Source organism: Lagopus muta, chromosome 3 (genome assembly GCF_023343835.1).
Source record: "Lagopus muta isolate bLagMut1 chromosome 3, bLagMut1 primary, whole genome shotgun sequence".
NCBI classification, from domain to species: Eukaryota; Metazoa; Chordata; class Aves; order Galliformes; family Phasianidae; genus Lagopus; species Lagopus muta.
This window is the reverse complement of record NC_064435.1, coordinates 18,065,100-18,088,267: the sequence shown is the minus strand read 5'-3', so window position 1 is coordinate 18,088,267 and position 23,168 is coordinate 18,065,100. Positions and strand designations below refer to the sequence as shown.

General features: G+C 38.2%; 1 protein-coding gene across 2 annotated transcripts in view; it reads right to left on the bottom strand.

Moving 5' to 3' along the window:
• The window catches only part of RSPO2 (R-spondin 2), a 96,192-nt gene that overhangs the window by 26,799 nt on the left and 46,225 nt on the right, over positions 1-23,168 (bottom strand). The window contains exons 2-4 of one of the 2 annotated variants that reach the window (XM_048940158.1): positions 17,490-17,678; positions 7,045-7,188; positions 5,155-5,340 (exon numbers count right to left, since the gene is read on the bottom strand). In XM_048940158.1, the coding sequence (XP_048796115.1) occupies positions 5,155-5,340; positions 7,045-7,188; positions 17,490-17,678 (519 nt within the window). Of the gene's footprint in view, positions 1-5,154; positions 5,344-7,044; positions 7,189-17,489; positions 17,679-23,168 lie in introns of both variants that reach the window. The other variant, XM_048940157.1, reaches the window with a different exon arrangement.

Below are 23,168 nucleotides of genomic sequence, written 5' to 3'. Positions count from 1 at the left end.
ATTAATCTTAAATATTTTGTGTGCAAGGTAAACTTTAAAATAAGATTTCATAAATTAATTCAATCATTTCCTCATTTATATGACTAAACAACACATTACGCTGTATAAGAAATACTATTTATATTAACCTTTCTATACCTATCTTACAGCAAAAACATCAATATATCATACTGTTTTTTTCAGGAGTTAATAGATCTGTTATTCATCAGCATGTATCAAAAGGTATCTACTCACCTTTCAGCATTATTATACCTCAGTTTTCTTTACTGCTTTGAAATGAAAGTATGGAGGAGTGCACTCCTCCAATAACCAATCACTAATTTTCCTATCCCAACAGCAGGAGGGAAAAAGACAAATAAAACATATCTGCACAGGAGTTGGGTTTTTTTGTTTGTTTCTTGCTGTACTTCAGTTTGTAATGCACTGTTGGCAGAGAGGTACGCCATCCAACTTTTATCTGCAAATCTATGAGGCGTCAGGTGTAGAAACACTCCAATACAGATTCTTACATGCATTATAAAGCTTTCAAGTTTCTTGAAAATTAACACAGCCCTTAAAAAATATATCAAAGCTCTTAAACTAACATGGAGTACTATATCTGCATCTCTACAGTAAAACTGCTAGTTTTAAAGTGCTTTCTTATACTGCCATAGTACATTAAATTAAGTATACATCATGGTGCATCCCTTTTAGATTGTGAGGCATTTAGCCACAGACAGACAAGTTAACAGATCAGATAGTAATTAGGTAAAGTAATAATCAGAACTTTCAACTAAGCTTTAATTTGGATGAAAGCTAGATTCAAATGTGTGAATCAGAATTACACTTTAAAATATTAGACACAATTTGCATGTTAGTTAAAATTAAATGATACAAACGAGATCTCAGTAGTATAGGAAACATGGGAAAGACTTGGTTTGCTCTTTTTCCCTTTGGGCATTCATTCTAGCCTCTCTCTAACTGGCAGTGGCAGAGATCAGAAATTCTGAAATCTAGTCAGGAAGAACAATGTTCTTTCAGTTTCACAGCCACAGATTGGTTGGTCTCCTGTCCAACTTCCTGCTCTCAGTAGGGTCAAAGCCATTCAGACCACACTGTTCAGGGCATTGTCCAGTCAGGCCTTGGAAACTTCAAAAGACAGTGACTGCACAGTCTACTGGACGTATCTACCTCAGTATTTGACCGTCCTCAAGAAGAGGACAGGTCCAGGAACAGCAAGAACTGTCTTTGGCACTCAGGCAAACTGCTCTTGCACCAATATAACATCACCAAAAAAAGAAACAAACTGTGGTGGTGATGTGTCTTGAGTCCAGTCTAGAAATAGCCCTAGTATTGGCTCTCAAAAGGCAGATGGTATTTGTAGGTACTGTGAACTGAGACACATGCAATATAGAAAAGTGCATCCTGGCTTACAAACTTTTCAAGATTGCACACTTTAAGGTAGATGCAGTCAAAAAGCTCAAACATAATAATATCTCTGGTCACAGAGATCACTCACTCTGGTGCTGCATTTATTTCGAGCTCTTTTGTAATTGTCTTTTAGAAAAGAGAGATTCTTTGTAGCTGAAGGGAACCTCATGAAATTCAACAGAGACAAGTGCAGGGTACCGCACATGGGAAAGAGGCAGTTCTTGAAAAAAACTACAGGATAGGCATTGACTGGCTGAAGGGAAGGCCGTGAGGTGTCCTGCTTAAAACTGAGTTAAATGTGAGCCAGCTACATGCCCTGGCAGCAAAGAAAGCAAACAGTATACTGACTGTACTAACAAGACAGCACGGAAGTGATCGTCTCCTTGAGCAGTAGGTTGGAATATGTGACCTCTCTAGGTTCTTTCCAACCAGTATTATTCAATGATTCTATGACTAAGTTGGGTGTACAAGTAAAAAAATCTTATTAGCCTCTTCTAAATAAAACTTTTTTTTATAGCCAAAGAGAAATCCAAATTTCCTCTGACTGATTTCAAAAGAAATTGAATGTAGCCAGCATCAAGCTTGGCAGGGGAGGAGGAGATGACAAGGACATTTTTGACCCTTTGTAGTGCATGTTGTCAATTTAAACCATCATCTTTAACACATTCACTCTCAGAGGAAATATGTTGTTTTAAAGAAGGAAACATCCTGATTGGGTGTTTTTACTGTTGCTCCACCAGAAGTCTTGTATTCTTTTGCAGCAATAGGAAGATATAAGCTTTCAAAACTGAATCGAACAGCGTAAAGTACATTAAGTTATATGTATGTGTTGAGGAAAGAACTCCCTCCCACCTCATGATGTTCTCCCTTTCAGCATTAGGAAACTAAAGCAGACACATCTCATCCTCATGTCCAAAATCAGCATTCTTGATTGGCACGGTGATTCTTATTGGAAATAACAGTTTTGTGCAGAGTAGTATTTTTGTATCAAGACAGCGTGAGGATCTGCAGTGTCATGGAAGACTAAAAGTAGAAAGCTGTTTAGCTTTGTAATACTTAACACAAAGCATGAGTATTGCAAGTACTTGAGGGGTACAAACAAAAGAAGGCAAAATAAGTAATTTATTTATGTGAACTTGGGAAACATGCAAAAAGGAGAGGTAAAAAGTGAATACTTGTAGTAAGCATGAAAAACCTTTAAGACAGCAATGTGTATCTGCCCATACTTCTGCTTGGTAATTTCCCCATTCCCTGTAACTGTTCTTTAAAAAAATAATCTATTTTTCTTTCTTTTTGAGCTAAGGACTGATCAGAAAGAGACCAACATGTTAGAAGGTGAATGATCCAAGCCATCCTTTTCTAAGTCTAACTTCTTGCTGTATGAGTCATGTCACACCCAAGCCACAGGGTAGCATACATAATGTGAACAGATATACAAATGTGACAATCCCATCTGGTAATAACAGTTAAATCAGTTAGTACTGACAATAAGAAAATACTGCAAAGTAATGAATCTACTTTGAAATCAAGGAGAGTATCTTCTTACATGTTGCTGGCTTCAGCAGGAAAGAAGTGAAATCATCTTTCACTTGCATTCCAGCTTGCATCTCTATAACTCTGCACAGAATAGGAAAGCGATAAAGAATTCTTCATCAACAAGATTTGTACTACAGCCATATGGCCAGATGGGTAACATCTTAATCCCTGATAAATATGAAACTTAAGTATTTAGTAGGAAAACTGAATTTAACTCCATTTCTTTTGCAAACGAAAAATCTGTTTCAAAAGTTTTTCCGTATTATGTATCATAAATAGTAACAGTAAAATATACGTAAATAGAAAACATGCCAAAAGCACTTCATTTGACCCTGTTCAACCAAAAACATCCTTACTTCCTGTGCTCAATTTAATCCATTACAATCTATGTGATTCTATATACTGAGAAGGTTCGGATGAAAGGATTTAACTTAGCTTCTCAACAGATATTTCCAGGGATTACGGCTCTTCGCTCATTGAGTGCCACTAACTGCATTTTTTCTGATTTCCTCAGTTAAAAATTTGAATTACGAAATCTCTAAAATGTTGCATTTTTTTCAAGTCCCAGAATCTCTTCTTTAACAGAAGCAATCTAAAATCCGCTTGAGTTTCCCCAAAACCAGCATCACTGCCTCCTGATACTTCACCACGATTGAGAAAGCAGCTAAGCATTCTAGAATGACTAAAAGGGCGGCCTGCTAACTAAATGAAATATGATAAACAAGATTGTAGACCAACTGTGTAGAAAATCATAATCGAAACATACAACAAAGCAGGAGACAAGGCATTTGGTACAGTAGCAATCACCAGTACTCAGCATGGAGAATGCACACCTGCAGTTTTGTACATATTTATTTTTTATCTCCAAAAATACAATCAGGGAATTCCACATGGTGGGAGGACAGGAAAGGACTAGAATCTTTAGGACCTGTGGGAAACCAGCCTTTCACTCTGAATTTGTACTTTCTGAAACAACTCTTCTGATATGTATTGAGAAAAAGAATAAAGATCTTGATGCTTACCAGAAAGTAGATTTCCCGACTAAAGAAAACCTACCTCTATCTTGAAATCCAATAAAAATAAGGTAAATCCTCAGTCTGTGAAATAAATTTCCAGATAATAAAATTTGGCAGAGCAATAAGCATCGATTTTTATGTTATTTTTTCTTCCTTTTCCAAAGTTGTGCATCTTGTAGGTTTTTTCATCTCATCTCAAGATATATCACTTCTCTTCTGCACTGACAAAACTGATACCAAATCCAGTTATTCTGCTGGACAGAATAACTTTTTTTTCCCATTTTTAATATGTAGACTACTGTCTTATTTTACATGCATTAGAAAACTAACCAATAAACTCAGAATGTAAGAACAAAGTCTTAAAAAATGTAAATAATTCAAATGATGATGATATGGGCCTTATATCACTTACACCATAGATCATTCTGATGCAGCTTAAGAACTCCACACAATCTCTTATTCGGGTTATGTTTAAAATTACTTGCAATAAGCTCAGAGTGTTTCCAGAAACTTCTGCTAATCACAGAGATCTGTATGAAACATTGGTCAGCCTCAGAGTGCAGTGTGCGACACTGCTGCTTACCTATCACATCAGCCATCTTTTGTTCACTCTGTTTTGTGATATTTTTACCAGATCCAGTTTGTAATTGACTGTTACTCCTTTTGTTGTGGAAATGAAATGCATGGTTCGGCCCTGACCAAAACAAGATATTCAGAACAAGTAACATTTTAGCTAATAGTTCCAGCTAACAATGCCATGTGTAAGTTTCTTCACTTAATTTAAATGTCCATAACACCAGCACTGTGTGTCACCTGCAGAAACATTTAGACTCATGACCTTTCCTGCAGTGTGCAACACAACTAGGTATTCCACAGTCCCAACAGTTCTTATGCTGCAGCTCGAGCTATAACACATTCCAGTCCTTTGATGAGTTACCTCTTTGAAAAACCACACCAGGAAAACAGTTTCACAGTCCACTGAGAGACTAATCATTGCCATGCTGAGCCTCTCCCTCAAGTCCCGCTGCAGAAATGAGGTCCACAGCAGCACTACCGCCTATCAGCCTCGTCTGGCAGAGCAGAGACGGGATTTCTGCTTTAGCTGAGATGAAATGGCTCTGTTTTCAAGTTAGAACTAGGATTTCTCTTAAGGAATGCTCATAAAGATTTTTGTGGCATGCTCTAGGCTTACCTCCTGGACAATGCCTCACGGCCATTTTACACCGTCTGGACTCCGCGATGGTTGGGCATGGTATCGTATCTTTCGCTGGCTTCTTCACTATTTGCCTTGTTCTCGTTTCCAGGCCCCACTTAAATCCACATGTTTTATTATTTCTGCTGCAAGTTCCCCATTCACTCCACTGACCAACTTCACAGCCTTCTGATAAAGCAAAAGAAAACCTATTAGATATTCTTCTGGTTCTCTCCTTCTCTTTTTAAGATTTTTTAATCAGCAAGGACCACTTAAATTAGAACATACTATTTAAAAGATTTACTATTTACTGGCAAAAAATAGAAACAAAATGTCTCACAGAATCTGAAAGAATCTTTTCAGTCTACACCACCCCAAGCATAAAAGAGTTACACTATTAATCTGCCTGTATGAACATCATGTCAGTCGCAAAGCCCTCCTAAAATCCTGAAACTGATTTAATTTTCCTCTTTTTGATAAATCCTACTCATTTGTAACCTGGATGTGTACATCTCAGGAGTTCACATTTCTAGGTCCTCTTCATCACGAAACAAAAATTTTCCTGAAATGAGGAGTCTGTTCTGATAGCTCCCACACCTCAAGTAAAACACCAAGCTATAAGGCTAACAAAGTTGCCAGAAACAGCTCAGAGTTGCAAAGTAAATCTATACTAAAAAAACACATTTTCAGTTTTACATTCAAAAAAACTAAAGTCTGAACAAAAAGACTCAGTGCTACAGAGTTTATAGAGCCTGCAAAGAATTATCTACCCTGTTCTGAATCAAGAGAGTCAAAATATAGAAGACCAACTTGAGTTTTTACTGCTCACTCTCCTCTTTCTCATCTTTCTCATTTGTCCTGCATGCGGATGTGACCACCTATACACATTGCTTGCAGGACTTGAACATTTTGTTGTTGTTGTTGTTGTTGTTGTTGCTTTTTTAATTTCCCCCTCCACCAGCAGAAAAGTGTTGGTTATAGAATGAATGCCCAGCACAATACATGTGATACAATCAGCAATCCATACGGGCTGCTATATTCAACTCCTTTGCTTCCCTGTTACTTGCAAAATAGAACAGGGGAGAGCTGTAGAGAAACTAAAAGTGACTCTGATGCCTGTCATGGTTTTATGGCTACTGCTGAGCTTCATGAACAGGGCATATGATCCAACTTGGCCTGTCCCTGGGTTCTGGACTCTGTGAAACAAAAAAGGAGCAGGTAGCTTATGGAGGTGAAAATTCAAGGGGCACTCAGGTTCTCATCAAAAAGAGGCCTTCCTGACATCTTACAAATTCTGAATTACAGATGTACATACATGATGATGTACAGCACAGACCTTTCAGATGCTCAACAGCATTCCCAACAGTGTATTCTTTCAAAGTTTGGAAGAGATATATATATATATATAATTGTGGAGAAAGATATCCAGACACAATCTTTTAGTGAATATTTCTTCATAGGAATCATAGCATCATTAAGGTTGGAAAGCCCACTAAGATCACTTAGTCCAACCACTGACCCATCACCACCATATCACTGGACCACGTCACTCTGTGCCACATCTACCCTTTTCTTAAGCATCTCCAGGGTCAGTGACTCCCCCACCTCCCTGGGCACCCTTGCCCAATACTTCACCACTCCTTCCAAGAATAAATTTTTCCTAAACCCAACCCAAACCTGCCATGGTGCTACTGAAAGCCATTACCTCTTGTCCTTTCACTGCTACCTGGGAGGAGAGGCCAACTCCCACTCCACTACAACCTCCTTTCAGGCACTCACTGTAGAGGAATTACTAAGTATTAGCTTAAAAGCAGTGTCATCAGCAATCAAACCTGGCCACCTGGCATAAAAAAAGTGGCTTCAGCAGTGCTGCTGGGCTGGAAGACTCACCCACACATTCCATGAGTTCTTCCAAGGCAGCAAATCCAGGTGGGCAACCTCTGAAACAGCGGCCTCTGTGGGAGTAGAAGCCAGCTTTGCATTTGGTGCAAAAGTCTCTGCTGAAGCAGGAGTCGCAGTTTTCTATTCTGCATCCTGAATCGAAAGGATCATAAGGAACAAAAATGCTGCTAAGTTAGGGGAACCATCAAATTGAAAGGATTTATAAAGGAATAGAATAGCAAAATCTTAAGAACTGTGTTGAGAAATACTGCTATCTCAAAATCTATCCACTATTTAGGAGAAACCAGTTAACTGTATTGCTTGTTCCATACATCCTTTTAATTCTATTGTATAATAAACAATGTTGATAAAGCTTCCAACTAAATGACTTCTGAGCTGATTTGATCTTTTTGGAGGAAAAATGTACATTATTTTCTGTTTTATTAATATTAAGGAACATAAGGCAAACAGGTTATTTTGCACTACATGTACTGCAATTGATTTTTTATTTGTCGTCGCAAGCAGGATACAAATTTTTCCCTATTTCTCCTATAAAAAATACATGAAAACATTTATTTAGCTTTGTTTGATTTCCGTATCTACACATCTGCATTTCCTACCAGGCAAAAACAAATAATTAAATAGAACTGTTCTGGATGTAACTTCTCTATTATCATTGAAGTCCATGCATAAAAGTTAACCGTTATTAAATGATTGAAAGACAAAGCAATAAAAATAATGAGGGGAAAACAAACAAACAAACAAAAACTATTGACTTTTAAAATATACAATTTTACAATAATTCACAATAATTTCACAATAATTCTGGACAACTATCCTCCTCAATAGATTACGGACTCGGAAGCAGACCAGTCAGAAATTTCTTATTTCATACTAAAACTGGCAAACTGGTAATGAACTAGATAGCAACAACAATATGCACCCCTGTAAAACAGAAATACTTCCATGGAAGGCTATGGAAGTCTCTCATACATGCACAGAAAAAATGCCTGGAAAAACTTGCAAAAGTAAAAGTCATTATATTTGAAACAATAATGAACACATTAGAGCTTATCATTTTTTATCCACTCCTTAAGCAAATGTGCTTAATTCACGTAAATTACATTAATTGTATCCTGTCTTCAGCTGAAGTTACAGCAATAAGCATTTGTTACTCATTTCATGTAATGATGTACTAAATGTTTTGGTCATTCATGTCATTTATTTATTTTTCATTCTTCTCTAAAGCAATAAATAAATAAATGAATAAATAACCATAGGTACTTCTGAAATAGCCATTGGTATTCCACCCCCTGCACTGCAAATTTAGCCAATCTTTATGAAACGGATTTTAATATTTATTCATAAGCTTCAGGCTGTAATAGGGCATACCACAACACTCAAACTGAGTGGTGAGAATTGCTCTGTATAGAAACTTTCCAGATCAGCTTTCTTGTGACACTGGACAAGAAATTAGGCAGACAGCATAGAGGGGATTAAAAATAATAATAATAATAAGAAGAAAATGTTGGCACATCTTTGGTGAAGAAAGGAGTCAGAAATCAAAATCAAAAGGGATTCCCAGAACTCCTGTGCATAACAGCAGCAAAATTTGCCTTCTTACCCACAGTCTTCCTTTAGGAAATTCCCAAGATTTACCACTTCCTTCTCCCAAAGTTTGCACCAGGCTCCAAAGAACAGAATATCAATTTTCATGCAACAAACACTTCAAAATCACTTCCCTAGGTGAATTGTCTGCAAGGTTGTGTTACAATAGAGCCTTTGCCATGACAATTATATTTTGAATACATAGTAGGGGCTCTTGGGCTATGGTTAAGGTTTCAAATATGAAATACCTATTATTTAATCCATATAGGATGCAGTTTGGGGAAAAATACTAAAAAAAAAATCTGAACATTTTTGAAATTGAAGCATTAATTCACCAGAGTGATAACCATTCCTGGAATGTGAGATCATTAGGTGCTACTTGTGACATTTCAAACCATTAAAAATGCTCAAGCAGCTCTAAGCCTTGCAGGACAATTGCAATCAACTAAAGAGGTAAAGAAAGTATTCCAAAAGTTAGAAACGTTAACTTTCTACAAGCCTATTTTCAATCACAAACTATCAGAGAAGTGGTGGTACAGCAGTAGAGGCTGAACCTTACCAACAAATCGCAGTACGTGTTGTTGCCATGAGATAGATGGCAGTAGAGGGGCAGTCTGACAGAATGATGTCTGATATGGAAGTGTCTATGAAGCCAAGGTGTGGAACTGAAAAAACTGCACTCACTGACAAGCATCAATGATTGCTGATGCAAGTGTATGGAGATCAAACAACGGATGTGAGCACAGTGAGGTGGCAGGTGGTGTGTTTCAGCAGTAATAGTGACAGGAAAGAAAAGCCACATTCCAAATGGCCACAGATAGCTGTCACACCACAAAATGAAGAGATTCTTGATCAGCTCATCCACACAAATCAATGGATAATGACCAGGGAGCTGAATATTGGCTTCAGTGCACTGGAAATGATGGTGGCAGTGTTGGAATGTCACAAATTTTTTGCCAGGTGTCTGTGCATGTGTGCAAATGCACACAATGTTTGTCAGGATCTATTGAACCAAAACAAAGCTGAAGGTAACCGTTTTCTGGATCCAATCATTACCGGTGGTGAGACATGATGTCACCAGAGTCAAATCAGCAGTCCACAGTGTGACAGCGTATGAGTTAACCACTGAAGAAAAAGCAGATGAAGTGATGTGTGGTGCTTTTTGGGATAGGAAATGGATGATCCTTCTGTATTTCCCTGGAACTTGGACAAACCACCAACTCTCACCACCACATCATGACACTGACTAAGCTAAAGGCTCAAACTTCCAGCATCAGGCCAGAGGAGAACACCACCTTTCTCTTGCAAAGATGATAACACCAGGCCTCGTGCCAGCTTGAAGCCCATAGAGCATATTGCAAATCTTGGCTGGATTATCTTATCTCACCCACTGTATAGTCCAGATTTGGTGCCTTCTTACTCCCATCTGTTCAACTTCCTAGCAATGATGCTGCTGTAGTAGCTGTGAAAAAAAGTGGACCATCTCCACATAGGCAGATTTTTATGAGTGTGGCATGCAGGCTCTTGTTCACTGCTGGCAAAAAAAAACAAAGCTAGTGGTGGTGACTATGTTAAAAATGGTGTTCTGTAGCTGAGAATTTGCTCTATTAAATTGTGCTCTTTGTACCTCTTGTAGCTCTCATGGAAATAAATAGGAGGCACTACTTTCAAAGCAGGCCTTGTAATTAAGAAAAGTAGCATTTAAAAAGTGGTTTTCTCTTTTACACAAAACAACAGAATAAAAATCTGAAAATATTGTTCACAGTTACTGAGCTGAACTGCTTCCTTCTGATCGCCATAGCTTTCAATCATTTGAACTTTTTCATCTCAGCATCTTATTTCTAAGTGTGGTGATGAAAAGTAGAATCCTCCTCAATTTTCTAAAGCCTTTTAAATTTACTAGCTAATTTTAATTGACTGGAACGTGAGACTTTTTTTGTTTTTAAATCATGAGAAGACTCTTGACAAAACCAGTTGTGTGGATTCATTTTACCACCTGTAGATCTAATTGCATAATTAAGATTTTACATAGAAGCAGTTCTGTAAAGGAAGGAAACAGATATTCACAACCCCCAGTATGCTTCCGAAATGCATTGGTTTTTGCTCAAAAAATAAACGGAAAATTACGGTCACTATAGGCTGCCAGATAGACAGGGTAAGTGCTGAGGAATTTTGGAGCAAAAGTAGCAAGAAGGAGCCTAGAAATGGATGCTTTGGAGAAATAGAAGGCGGATGTCAAGGAGAGAATTAACTGATTAATTCAGTAATGCAGAAGAACCCTAAGGAGCAATCACATACCTTTGGCAGGCCAACCACTCTTGCAGGGCAACAAGAATCTAGGACACTTAGTCTTCAGAACCTGAGTGAAGAAAAGTGCTCCATTGCTGCTGTTCCCATCCAGCTAGCAACAAGAAGTCTGCACGTTAGAATCCTTACCTCTTCTTTCCCTTGTACTCAATTCTCAGTGGGTCTGCTTCCTACCAGACCCAAATACCTTCTATTTCTGCTTAACATCACGTCTCCCTATATCCCACTGGAACTAACTACCTGCTACTGCATAGCCAGGATCTCCCAGACTCACTGTTGCACTCTCACTGTATCTCATCTAGCATAGTTTTTTCTTTATAATGTTCCTATCTTGGTACTCAAAGGGAAGTTACATTATTGTTTCTGTCCTACCAATTCAAAAGGTATAAGATACCCATAAAACCACATGAAAACCAGACATCTTCCTCTGCTACAATCTTCATATGTCCATACTTCAAAATGCACTTAGAGGGGCCCAAAGAAATCTGTGCTATATCTGATCAGCGCACTCCACTTCTAAACAGATGGCACTTTTTGAAGTGTTACACCATATTCCCACAAGAGCTGTATGTAAATGCTACAAGATTCTGACTTCACTGAAATCCATGGCAAAGGTCCTAATTGCTGCAGCAAGAGCAATTTTAAACTAGTAACTTTTTTTTATGCCATCAGATAGACCACAGCCCACTATAATCACCCTAATGGACAAAAAACAATATTAAAACCCCCTGAAGAGATACAATCTGTCATGACAAATTCGCATTTGCAGAATGACAAGTGAGAAATGAAGCAGTCAGAAAAGCTGACTTTCTACAAGTCTATTTTCGATCACAAAGTGTCACAGGAGAGGTTGTAAATACACAGCTCCATGACTTCACCTCTCAGGGGAAAGGGTGGAAAAGAAGTCACTACTTTGGTGAAGCTGAGATGGGCTGAAATTAAGTTGAAGCGCACTGCTGAAGTGTCTTCAGCGGTTGGATGAAACAGAGCTAAACAAAGATGTATCCCTTCGATAGAGCTCTGAAAGCTTGATTTGTGATACAAAACATATACTGACTCTGATAGAAAGTCTGTTGGTACTGTGCAATCTGTTAATTTAGCCTGAGAGAAGAGCAAGAACTTAAGTGACATTTCAGTATAGCATGATACGTCACAGTGCTTCCATGCTTGAGAACAGCTACAAAACATACTCAAGGAAGAAGCATCACCATCACTCCCTGCATGAACTAGTACCGTGCTCCCACCTCAACCTATGGTCAGGAGACCCACAGAACCAGAGCATCAATATCTTTTTGTCCTCTGGAGGAAGAGAATATCTCCCTCAAAAGGGTCACTGTCAGAAAAGACTCTTAAAACAGAAATTTAAAACAACTTAGACTTTGCTTACTGAAACAGAGTAGCAAAAAAATTACTTGTGGGCAAAATTTAGAAATCAAACTATTCTTCTACTTAATTTTCAGTAAGCAAAGCACCCCATGGTACTTTAGAAATAATTTTCTTCCAAACCATTTCTATTATATTATTATTTTATGTAATAGTCATGAAGCTTGTATCAGTCAATATTAGAGAAACCAATCTGTTCTAGAAAAATGGTATTTAGCTAATCAGCAATGAAATATTTGATTTATGCTTTGTGTCATTTATATTGATGTGAATACTGATATTGTATATCATTATAAAAATATATCTAATTAAGGTAGATAAAGTTTTCAATATTAATAGGGCACTACATAAATGGTAAATTAAAGAACTCTGGAGGGAAGAGGCCTGGATTACAAGCCAGGTCCAATGAACTACAGTCATAAAAAGGTTTCCCTGGCCTGTGTTGACTTCCTGACAGTCATGGTAAGACAATTCTACTAATTCTTCTGTTATAATAAGCATTAAACAATTGATAGATTCATATTTTAAGGAAAAAAATCAAAAGCCTGGGAATTCAAGATATAAATTAGACTTTGACCAGGTACATATGTTTGGTCTGATTAATAAAAAAAAGCACTCCTGTGAATACTCAAGTCTTTACCGCAGTTAAAGTATGATGTTATTAAAACAAATACTGTCCTTCCACAGTACATCTGCAACTAGCATTTAAGATGCCAGAATAAGCTGAATTGTAAGGAAACATAATACCTTTGAAAATCAAACTGAAGCACAAAATGCTTCTACTCTTACTCTCACCTTTCTTCTGCAGCCCTGGTGCTCCAGTCTTTTCCCCAGGCTGCCATCCTGACTGCCTGCTAGCACTCCTTGGCACTCCATACCACCTCCTACACTGATTCCCATGCAGAATTTCCCGAGCTAGGAGACATTTCAAAAATACAGCTGGACTACACATTTCATAGAATCCTTAAATGGCTTAGAAAGATCATCTAGCTCCAACCCCCCGCCGTGGATTTCATAATTCACCTTGAAGACAGAAGATAAAGGCACGTGGGGGACAGACGGGGCTGTTAAGAGCAGAAGATGTGGCCAGAGCTAAAGTAAGCTCTGATGTGAGCAGTTCTTGTAAAGGATGGAGAATTAGCCGAGTGACTGATGGATTAGGGGAGATTTAGGCTGAATATAGGGATAAGTTTTTTGCAATCAGAGCAGTGAAGCACTGGAACAGGTTGCCCAGAGACGTGATGTATGCCTGCCCCTGGACACAGTCAAGACCTGGAGCAAACCATCTAGCTGTAGAAATATCTGTTCATTGCAGGGGAGATGGACTAGTTGACCTTTAAGGGTCCCTTCCAACTCAAACAATTCTGTGATTCTATGAAAAAACAGAGATCAAAGCATCAATTGGCTTTAAGGAAATAAAGGAGTAAAATCACAAGCAAAAGAGCTTCAGACGACAAGGGTGCTAACAAACTCCTAAACAGAAGAGACTTCAGTAGCTGAAGGATTTAGTATTAAAACTAGAAATTCTTTTCAAGCTGCAGCTTTTGGCAGTGGATGAACACGAGTCTGGAGAACAACAAATGCAGCCACTTGCCAGTAATCATTACTGAAGTTTACCCCAGGTCTATAATTTCACAGAGATCAGTGCTTGCGATATAAAATGCTGCTTATAAAATACCATAATGAGGATTATTATTATTATTTTAATAAATTCACTTACTAAACACTTAATATAGTTCTATTATGTTCTAATCTTGATTTATTATTAGTTGAGATCGTTTAAACAATTGCCAAACCACAGTGGTTTCAATTAGTATTTTACAAATACACAACTGCTATATTAAATCTAAATTGACTACAGCATTAAGAAATCTTTAATTCAAAGCACTATTAAGATTTTTCGTTGCCAGAATGGTGGAAAATACAAAATAAGGTCAAAAATTAAAAAAAAAAAAAAAAAAATTAGGAACACGACCAAATACTTACCAAGAAGCATTTGAACAAGGAAAAAGTAGTGCAAATAAATAGAAAAAAAAAAAAAAAGACTGATGCCTCTGATGCCTGTACCATAATTGTAAATAAATAAGTAATTAAATAAACAGCCTCTGAGCTTTGTATGTTCTGCTATATTACCTAAGCAATAATTAAACCATTAGATATCAATGATATCTTGCTATTTTGTAAGAAAGCTTAAAAAAAAAAATAAAATCATTACCTCTCTTTACACAGTGAATTAACTTCATGTGTATCATAAATAACGGGTTAATAAGCTAGTTATTAAAAGCTTCTCTTTATCTTGTTTTCACTGAAGGCACATGGAACAGCTAATGACAATTTTAGAAATACCTGGTCCTCCCATGAGGAAAGAAGGTGAACATAAACAAATGGAGTTGCCAACTCAAGCTGAAGGGAACTGTGATTTCTAAACTGTTACCAGGTCCTCCGCCAAAAAACTTACCACAGACACTGACCAGGTTGGAAGGTTCAAGACAGGCTTGAGAGATTAATTAAACCAAAGTTGAAACAACCACTGTGGTGACAGAGTTCATTCTATTCTTTTATTCAAATTTATTGTTTTGTTTGTCTCAGAAGATTTATTTTTCCTCCTCGCTTCAAAGTAATTAATTATGAAAATTTCTTGGAAAATTAATGAGGTGTAGCACTCTTCTTGTGGAGGAAAGACCCAACACTTTTCAATTTCATGTTTAAGTGTTTCGACTTCAGTGTTCCAGATGAAAATAAGCAGGAAGCACTACACTGATTTCTAGGGAAAACCAATTTAGAAAGTACATGATTCACTGTTACTAGAAAAACAGTCTAGAACCATTCAGCAAATTCAAGAGACACATACTGCTTACATGTAGAAAAGAAAATCAGCCTTGAAATTCAAAATTTCCATAATTTTGGAGCTGTTGCACTTGGCTGTAGTATTTATTGTGTTACGTTTGGCACTAACTATGTTTGGCTTTTAAAATCATGTCAACATTTTCCATAAAAATATGTTCTATAGCTTCTTGAACAAAAATGGGCAAGTGTTCCAGTAATAAAACGTTAAACAGCGTTTGTGCCTGTAAAGGCATTAATAGGGCAGAAATCATTTCAACCCAAGTAATTCAAGCCCTATAACTCACAGACAGATTTTAGTGGAGCCAGAATTTTTATTATTTTTAGCTGAGATAATACTATCTGAGCAATAGTCTGTAACAAGCTGTAACTAAAAGTATCTGACATCAAATAGGAAGAAACCTATTCTATTTTTCAGGAATGTTTATTTTATCTCAGCTTGAATCCACAAAATGTCCGTGTCCACAACGCAATGTGTGCACCATGCAAGATCACCAAACCAAGAGCAAAAACGCAGATATCATTTATAAATACACCAGTTGGCGATCACACCAAAATAAAAATACACAGCTCAAAAATCACTGGAGGGGAACCAGCACTGGTCTGGTAAATGCAACTGTATAATTATTCTCAGAGGGAGAGACTGTCAAAGGCATGAGGGTGAGTTAAATATCCAGCACTCAACACATGCCAATATAGATTGGACACAGCCTCACATTTGTGCTTTTCAAAACCAATCCTGTAATTCAGGAAAAAAGGCCACTTTCTGTAAGTGGTAAAAATGTAGAATAAGTGGTATTGAATTCACAGTTCACCTTTTGCAAGCTTTGGGGTTTTTTGGGACGGTTTGTTTGCTTGAAAGAAAGCAAAGATCAACTATCAGCATAGATAACGTTTCCTATCTCAAAAACACAATACAGGCTAATACAAATACATTCATCTATTTCCCAAAACTTTAACAATATTTAAAAACATTTTCATGTTGCCCAGCTTTTACAGCCCGCTCCCAAAAGGCTGAAAGCGGACAAGTTGCTGAATTCACAACCGTGCAATGAAAATTAAGGCCAAGCTCCTAAATTGTTTTACAGAAGGGATGTATAAATGCTATTCTGCTCTCATTGAATTCTTCATCAAAACCCGGCCACCTGGTACAGATTAGGCAGCACTCAACAGCACTACCTATCACAAAGCAAAGAATACCATATCCACTGCATCCGCACAGGGATCGGGGAGAAACAGGCGAGATGTCATTACAAGGGCTGGAATGTGGCCAGAGCACTGCAGTTAATGCTCTTATTCCAGCCAAAAGTGCCACAGAATGACCTCATAGGCCTGTCAAGATTATGTGCGATCTGAAGGACAGCACCCACTTCCTCACAACACAGTGCATCCCTGTGACATGCTGCAGGACCCACGGGAGAGTGCCCTACATTTAACGAACGTCTGATTAGTTCAGGAAGCAAAGGAAAGCTGTTTCTCACTTCAGGTTCTTCAGTTTGGTGACCTAATTCTGGTCAGACTATGACACATGAAAAAGCTATGAATTAGGGGTGGTAGCAATGATTAGTAATCCATATGGGTAATCGTCCACATATGAGCATATGGAAAAATCGATACAAATAGGCACAAGTGCCAGATAGCAGTGAAACAACGTGCAGATATACCAGAGCACTCATAGGCTTTAACAGCCGTACTGCTAGGCACAAACACGCAAACAAGGAACCTTGTTGCACATTAGCAGGTTGTAAATTTCCAAATAAAATGCAGCACTAACAGTGAAAGGTTGTTTGTTTGTTCTTAATAGTACATCTGTTTTATTAAAACAGCAACACTTACATATTAAAACATGTATGTTGTGAGGTGTCTGGTCACCTGAAAATTGTGTCGGAGCAAAAAGCTTGATAAGAAGCCCACCCATATCCCAGTGCGTATACTGGGCTTGTATCTACACAAAGCATTATTAAATACATGCTTAATCTTTTCTTATTTTCATATAAAGGGAATTAATTCTTTTAAACCAAAAATTGCTGCTTAAATCATAACTCTTTCCTAACCTTTGTTTTAATTAAAATTAAAGAAGCAATAACAACAGCTAGGCTAACACAACTATTTAATTTGCTAAACATAACAAATCTTGGTGTGACTTTGGACATTAGCAAATAAGTTTTTATGAAGATCATGACTTCTATAAAAATATTGTGTTCCACAACATATCACCTTAAAAACAGAGTGTGAATTATGGCTTCCCAATAAAAACTGCATTGAGCTTTCAAAAACATCAACTGAACAAATAAAAAACCCATGGAACTCACTTGAACATCTGTTCATATCTGGTGTTCGGAGTCCATAATATCCTGATGGGCAGGAATGCAGGCATTCACCATACTGTCTCATTCCTTCTCTTCGTAGGAAGAAGAATAACTTATGCTGGCATCTGATGCATCCATTATCCTTTGAACAAGACAAACAGCCTTTGCAAATTGGATTTGATCCATAGCTAGCTACAAAATAATAAGAAGAAAAATTACACTTTAAGATCATTTGGAAATTATTTTGGCTGGAGGTCCTCTTTGCTGTAAAATGTTCTCTACTGCATGATTACAAATAGTTTTGAAAAGGAGGTTCTGCAAGCGTGCTCATTGTCAAGCATCTGCACTGGGAAGTGGATAAAAAGAAATATAATCTCGGTATTTTTAACTAGCATGTACAGCAATTTAATGAACTTGATACATTTTAAATAAAGGTATAAACAAGCAGAGACCAAGATACATAAAATTCACAAGCAAAACATAAACAAAACTTGTATGCTCAATTCTAATTTCAAGCTAAGCATTTAAGTACAAAACAGCAACAAAATATAATAATATTGGCACCATAATCTACGCATCCAGAATGCTATTTCCATTGAAATCCATTATCAACACAGATGCAACTTCTGACTTGTGAACACAGCAGCATTAAGTGTAGCAAACTACAGAATGGGTACAACACCTGCTATGTGCACATCTCTCAGGTACTACTGTAGCGCCTTCCTGCACTTCTAGGTCTTTGTAATAAAAATGAAGATGTGATGTGAAGATGTGAAGATAAAAATGAATTATCTCCAAAAAGGAAGAGAATCTGTAAGTTTATTTTCTATGAGGTTCTACCCAAAATGAGTTGAATACAACATGCACAGGCATCTCAGAAGAAAGGCATTTGCATCTAATCACCATTTTAGGTCACTAGCTGTTATGTTTTCAACTATATATACTCTCTTTTTTGTGACTTGAGTGATAGTGCAACAAACCCTGGCTGCATCCTTCCATGCCCTTATGAGCCTTTACTGTTCTGCCTTCCTCCAGTCAGGGAACAGTCCCTGCCCTACACACAGTCAGTTCCTTCTTAGGTGCTGAGTCAGCACAGCAGGTTAGCAGAGGTCTGAAGGCTCAAGTTGTTCCTGAAACCAGAATAACATAATAATAATTCTTTCTTAGAAATTGAATTAGTTACAGGACTTCACAGAAGTCTGCCTGTTTACATCTATTTTACTACAAACAAAAGAGAAACATTATACGTGAAAAGGGAAAAGTCTTTGAGATGTCAAGAGCATTTGAATAGGGGTCATTCTGACAGCAGCTGGTCCAAAGAGCAAAGACTATGTTTAATTGCTGTGTTTTAAAGTATTCCAGTGTATCTATGCCCTAACATAGTACTCCAATAATTTTATCTTATGCGGATGTATAAGAGCTGTTGTTTAATGGCTGACTTCACCAGCCGAGCTGGGAAAAGAAGAAAGGAAAAAGCCCACCACCCTCTGGAACCAGTAGCTGATAAGCTTTACTCTCACCTTCACACATCTGCACAACACATTCTCGTTCTGTGGCTGCTCCATCCCCCCCAACACACTTCTCCCAGCTCAGTATGGCAGTGTTCAGCTCCTATCCTGTGCAGAACACTCTGGGTGTGTGGCGGGCGGGATGAGGAGCCAAGAGAGTGGTGGGAAGCTGCTCAGCCTGTGGGACACATTGTGAAGGCTGGAGCTCTCTGAGACCAGGTTCATGTACTAAGATTCTCTTGATGGGAATGGTATCCTTTCTGGTATACATACTACTAAATCCTCACACCCATGCACCCATGGCAAAGGCACATACTACAAGACCAACTGCCTTAAATCCCTGAACCTGTGCACACATCCTGTTGCATCCACTCTCTCTGAGACAACTTCATCTTGCAAATACCCTCATTCTTTGAAGATGTACATGAAGGAAACAGGCAATGAGCTAGGCCTGAGTGCATCCTTTCCCTCTCTGTCACAGGGACTGCCTTTCTGTAACCACATCAAACACAGGACTGTGCACTCCAAAGCAATTGTTGCTTTAACATATGGTGAGACCCGAGTCCCCTTTTAGTTTTCTTGTGTCTCACCTCCAGCAAATCTGTACCTCAAACTCGTTCAAGGTTCCTCACAGAATCCTGTGCTTTAAGAAAAAGAATTAAATAGAATAAAACAAAAGTAAAGTTACAAGATGCTTTCCGTTATTCACCACCACTCAGAAACCTTTCTGGGGTTTGAAAGAGTAGTGGTCAGGATCTCATTTCCAGCATGATGTTTCTACCTTGAATCACAGATAATTTTTTTTCTCTGTCCCTCTGGAGCAGCTGCACAATACCGGTATCAAACAAGGCAGCTTCAGCCGTGCCCATCTACCTTTGCAACTGTTGCTCCAGCCCTATGCTGTCTTCTGGAATGAACTAACTTCTTCCACAACATAACCCATGCATGCCTCCAGCAACAGTCCGCACTGGAGAATCTTCCAGGTAGGCAGCAGGAAGACTGCCCTGCTTTGTCCCACAGCCCTCACACCTTTTTTTTGGCAGCCATGAGCAGGATCCACCCTTTATACTAGAAGTATGACTTTCATGTGCAGTGCCTCGTACAGCCACACCACCCAACAGCTAACAGTTTTCATAAAAAAAAAACACTATTCAGTCACACAGTACAATCTTTACATCATTTCAGAGACTGAACAGAGAGAAGCTTATATATGATTATGACTTAGCGCAACCACCCAAGGTGAAAAAGGAACACAAGACTAATTGCACAACAGCAGAGATAAAGCTAAAGGCTGCAATTCTCAATAGTGTGGCTAGAGGAGCACAGACGACATCAGAGCAGATATGTAGAATCCACGTAGGTCATAGTCTCTATCCTCCTTGAACTTTCTCAAATTTTGGCATCTTGGCTACAGAACTTGACTCCATTGCCCAGCTTTCCTTTATCTATGACTGTCCGTGTGTCACTTTCCTTTTTCCCTGTTTCTGTTAAGATGCGCTTTTTTTTGTCAACCCTTTGATCGACAAGGCAAGTTAAATTATGCTGACTTCCCTGGACTTCAGACATAGTTCTGTACCAACAGACTCAGACTCTCCTATGACACGGAGCTAACAGCATAAAATGGTCCTCAGTTACCTTGTGTTAGCCTTACTTAGGAGATGAAGGGTTAATCCTTCACAGCTTCAGATAACACAGAATATGTGAAAGAGTGATTACTTATAGTAACATTTATTACTTATAGTAACACTACTTATAGTGTACATTTATCCCCAAATTTTAAGTTGGGTATAGGTTCCCCGAACTATCACATATCAACTGGCCTTTTTATCTCATGAACAACCTAAACGAATTTGCAATTTCTCCACTGTGTTTTTTTCTTCTCAGAACACTGTTGTGAGGTGCAGCATTAAAACCTGTAAGCTGCTCTGAAATCCTCATGAGAGGTGTTACAGATAAAGTACATGTATTTCTAATTAAATGGCTGATTATTGGACACATTGATTTTGGTAACGGGGAGATCATGATGGTCATACAATGATGAGTTTCCATCTCGCTCTTCTATTTACTAAGTTACAATAAAAACCTGAAAATGCATCAGGTATTTTTTTCTCTTTCTTCACCATAATAGGCAAAAAAGTCAAAAAAAGGTTAGACGGCGGGAAGGGAAAAGAATATATGGACAGAAAATTATTTGTATGCTATAGTCCAGAGTAAACTTTATGAGAGAATCTGAAAATTTCTGACTGTGCTGCTTCAGGCAACTGAACAGCCTGCAACTATTTTGCGTACAAAGTTACTGTGAAGTGTATGCCACAGAACTGCCTTTCTTCTACATTGCCATCAGTCATTCTTAGCAGAACTTCACAGGAAGCAGACAAACAACTTCTGCAACCTTTCTTTCAGTTCAACTTGTCTCTAAGCAGGAAAAATCACAATATGCTCTGCTGCTAAATTACTTGGATACTGAGCACATACTTCAACAAATCAAGTATTCCAGCACTGTTTCCAGCATCACATAAGCATGCCATCTTGAAGATATCAACTTACCTTTAGCTCTTTGCCCCATACACACAGGCTATAACCAAGTTCTACAAATCCCTCACCCCCTTGGAAAGCCTTCTCTTTCCATCTCGTCTCTTAACACAACAAATACATCTTATGGTATACAGCTTTCTTAATCCCCAGATAATTGAAAGAGGAAGTAAACGTATCTATGTTCAGCAGTAATATCTATATGTTTCCGTTTGAATTTCTTCATAACAACATATTTTTCCCCTTCTGTATTAGACTGCAAGAAAAAAAAATAACGAGCTTACAAAACATGGTCAGCTACATTCCAAGTTACCAGTTGCGTCACATACAATGTAAAACATCACACTACACTCTCAGTTCTCACATCCCTAATTCAACTCTGCCTGGAACACCCTCCTCGACTCTGTGTGCCAAGCAGGCAGGTTTTCTCTATCCAAATCCCTCATGAAAACTCACTCCTTCCACAAGGCCCACAAATGTTAACCAGTGTCAGAATGCTGCTGTCATCACATCATAAAACCAAAAATGCACACATGCTCTAAGTTAGCACCATCCTCTGGGTCTCAAAGCACATGATTGCCCTGGCTGTCTGTTAACATTGTAAGCTCCTTGCAGCAGGAGCAACGTTTTGTACAGCCACACAGATACACAGCCAGGTGTGAACACTGCACATAAACACAAGAGCACACAGGCAGTGTCCTTCTTATTCCTTCGGCTTGCTGCTTCTACAGCTACATTCTAGGGCATCTCTGTATTTAAATAAAAATCGTTTACAGACTTGATTCCCTGTGTTGTTGGGTTTTTTATTATTTTAAATCTGGGATAAAATACGCCAAGTTAGAAAAGGTTACTTGAGAACACAGACTAATACCCAAACACTGAATGAAACACTTCTGAACTGTAGGGGTGTTCAAAGTTTCATGGTTTGGATCTGTATCAAGTAAAATCAAATGTCAGCTAATTACTTTAACTCTTGTCTGGATCAAAAGTATTAAAACCACTTCAGCAATATGGCTTAAAGTGAACTGTTATGACTATTTGAAATCACAAGAGAACGAATGATGCAAAACGAGTCTAGTCTGTTCCCCACAGTAAGACAAGTTGTTCTGTGAGCAAAAGAACTAGCAGCATTTAATTTCCTATCGATTTTAATGTCTTGCAGCCCATACCACAATAACTGCTACCAATTTGTTTCTTTCTTGTACGCTCACTTGCAAGTAGTTACAAGTCGCTTCAGAATCTTGTGTTCACTTCACCCCAAGAACATGATTACTTTTATACAGCTGTAAAAACGGATAAACGGGTGCAAAATCAATTGGAAATAGAAGAAGCAGTAGAAAATAACATCACCTGAACATAATTTCTTTCAAGGGTCAGGACACCATGCTCATTACGATACTAGCATTGCTCACTGCCCGTTCATTTTGTTACTGGACTTTCAAGTTCTCTGAATTCAGAAACTGAGATTATTGGTACACTGGTCAGGTTAACAACTGTGATTGCAGCTACACAGACTCTGGTAATTGGATTCTAGCTCAGATCTAGCAAGAATGTCTCTGAGACACTTATCACTGAAAGCAAAACATGAGGTGCACAGATGGAACTTGGAGGAGAGAATCAACTATGAGACTGCTGCAAGCTG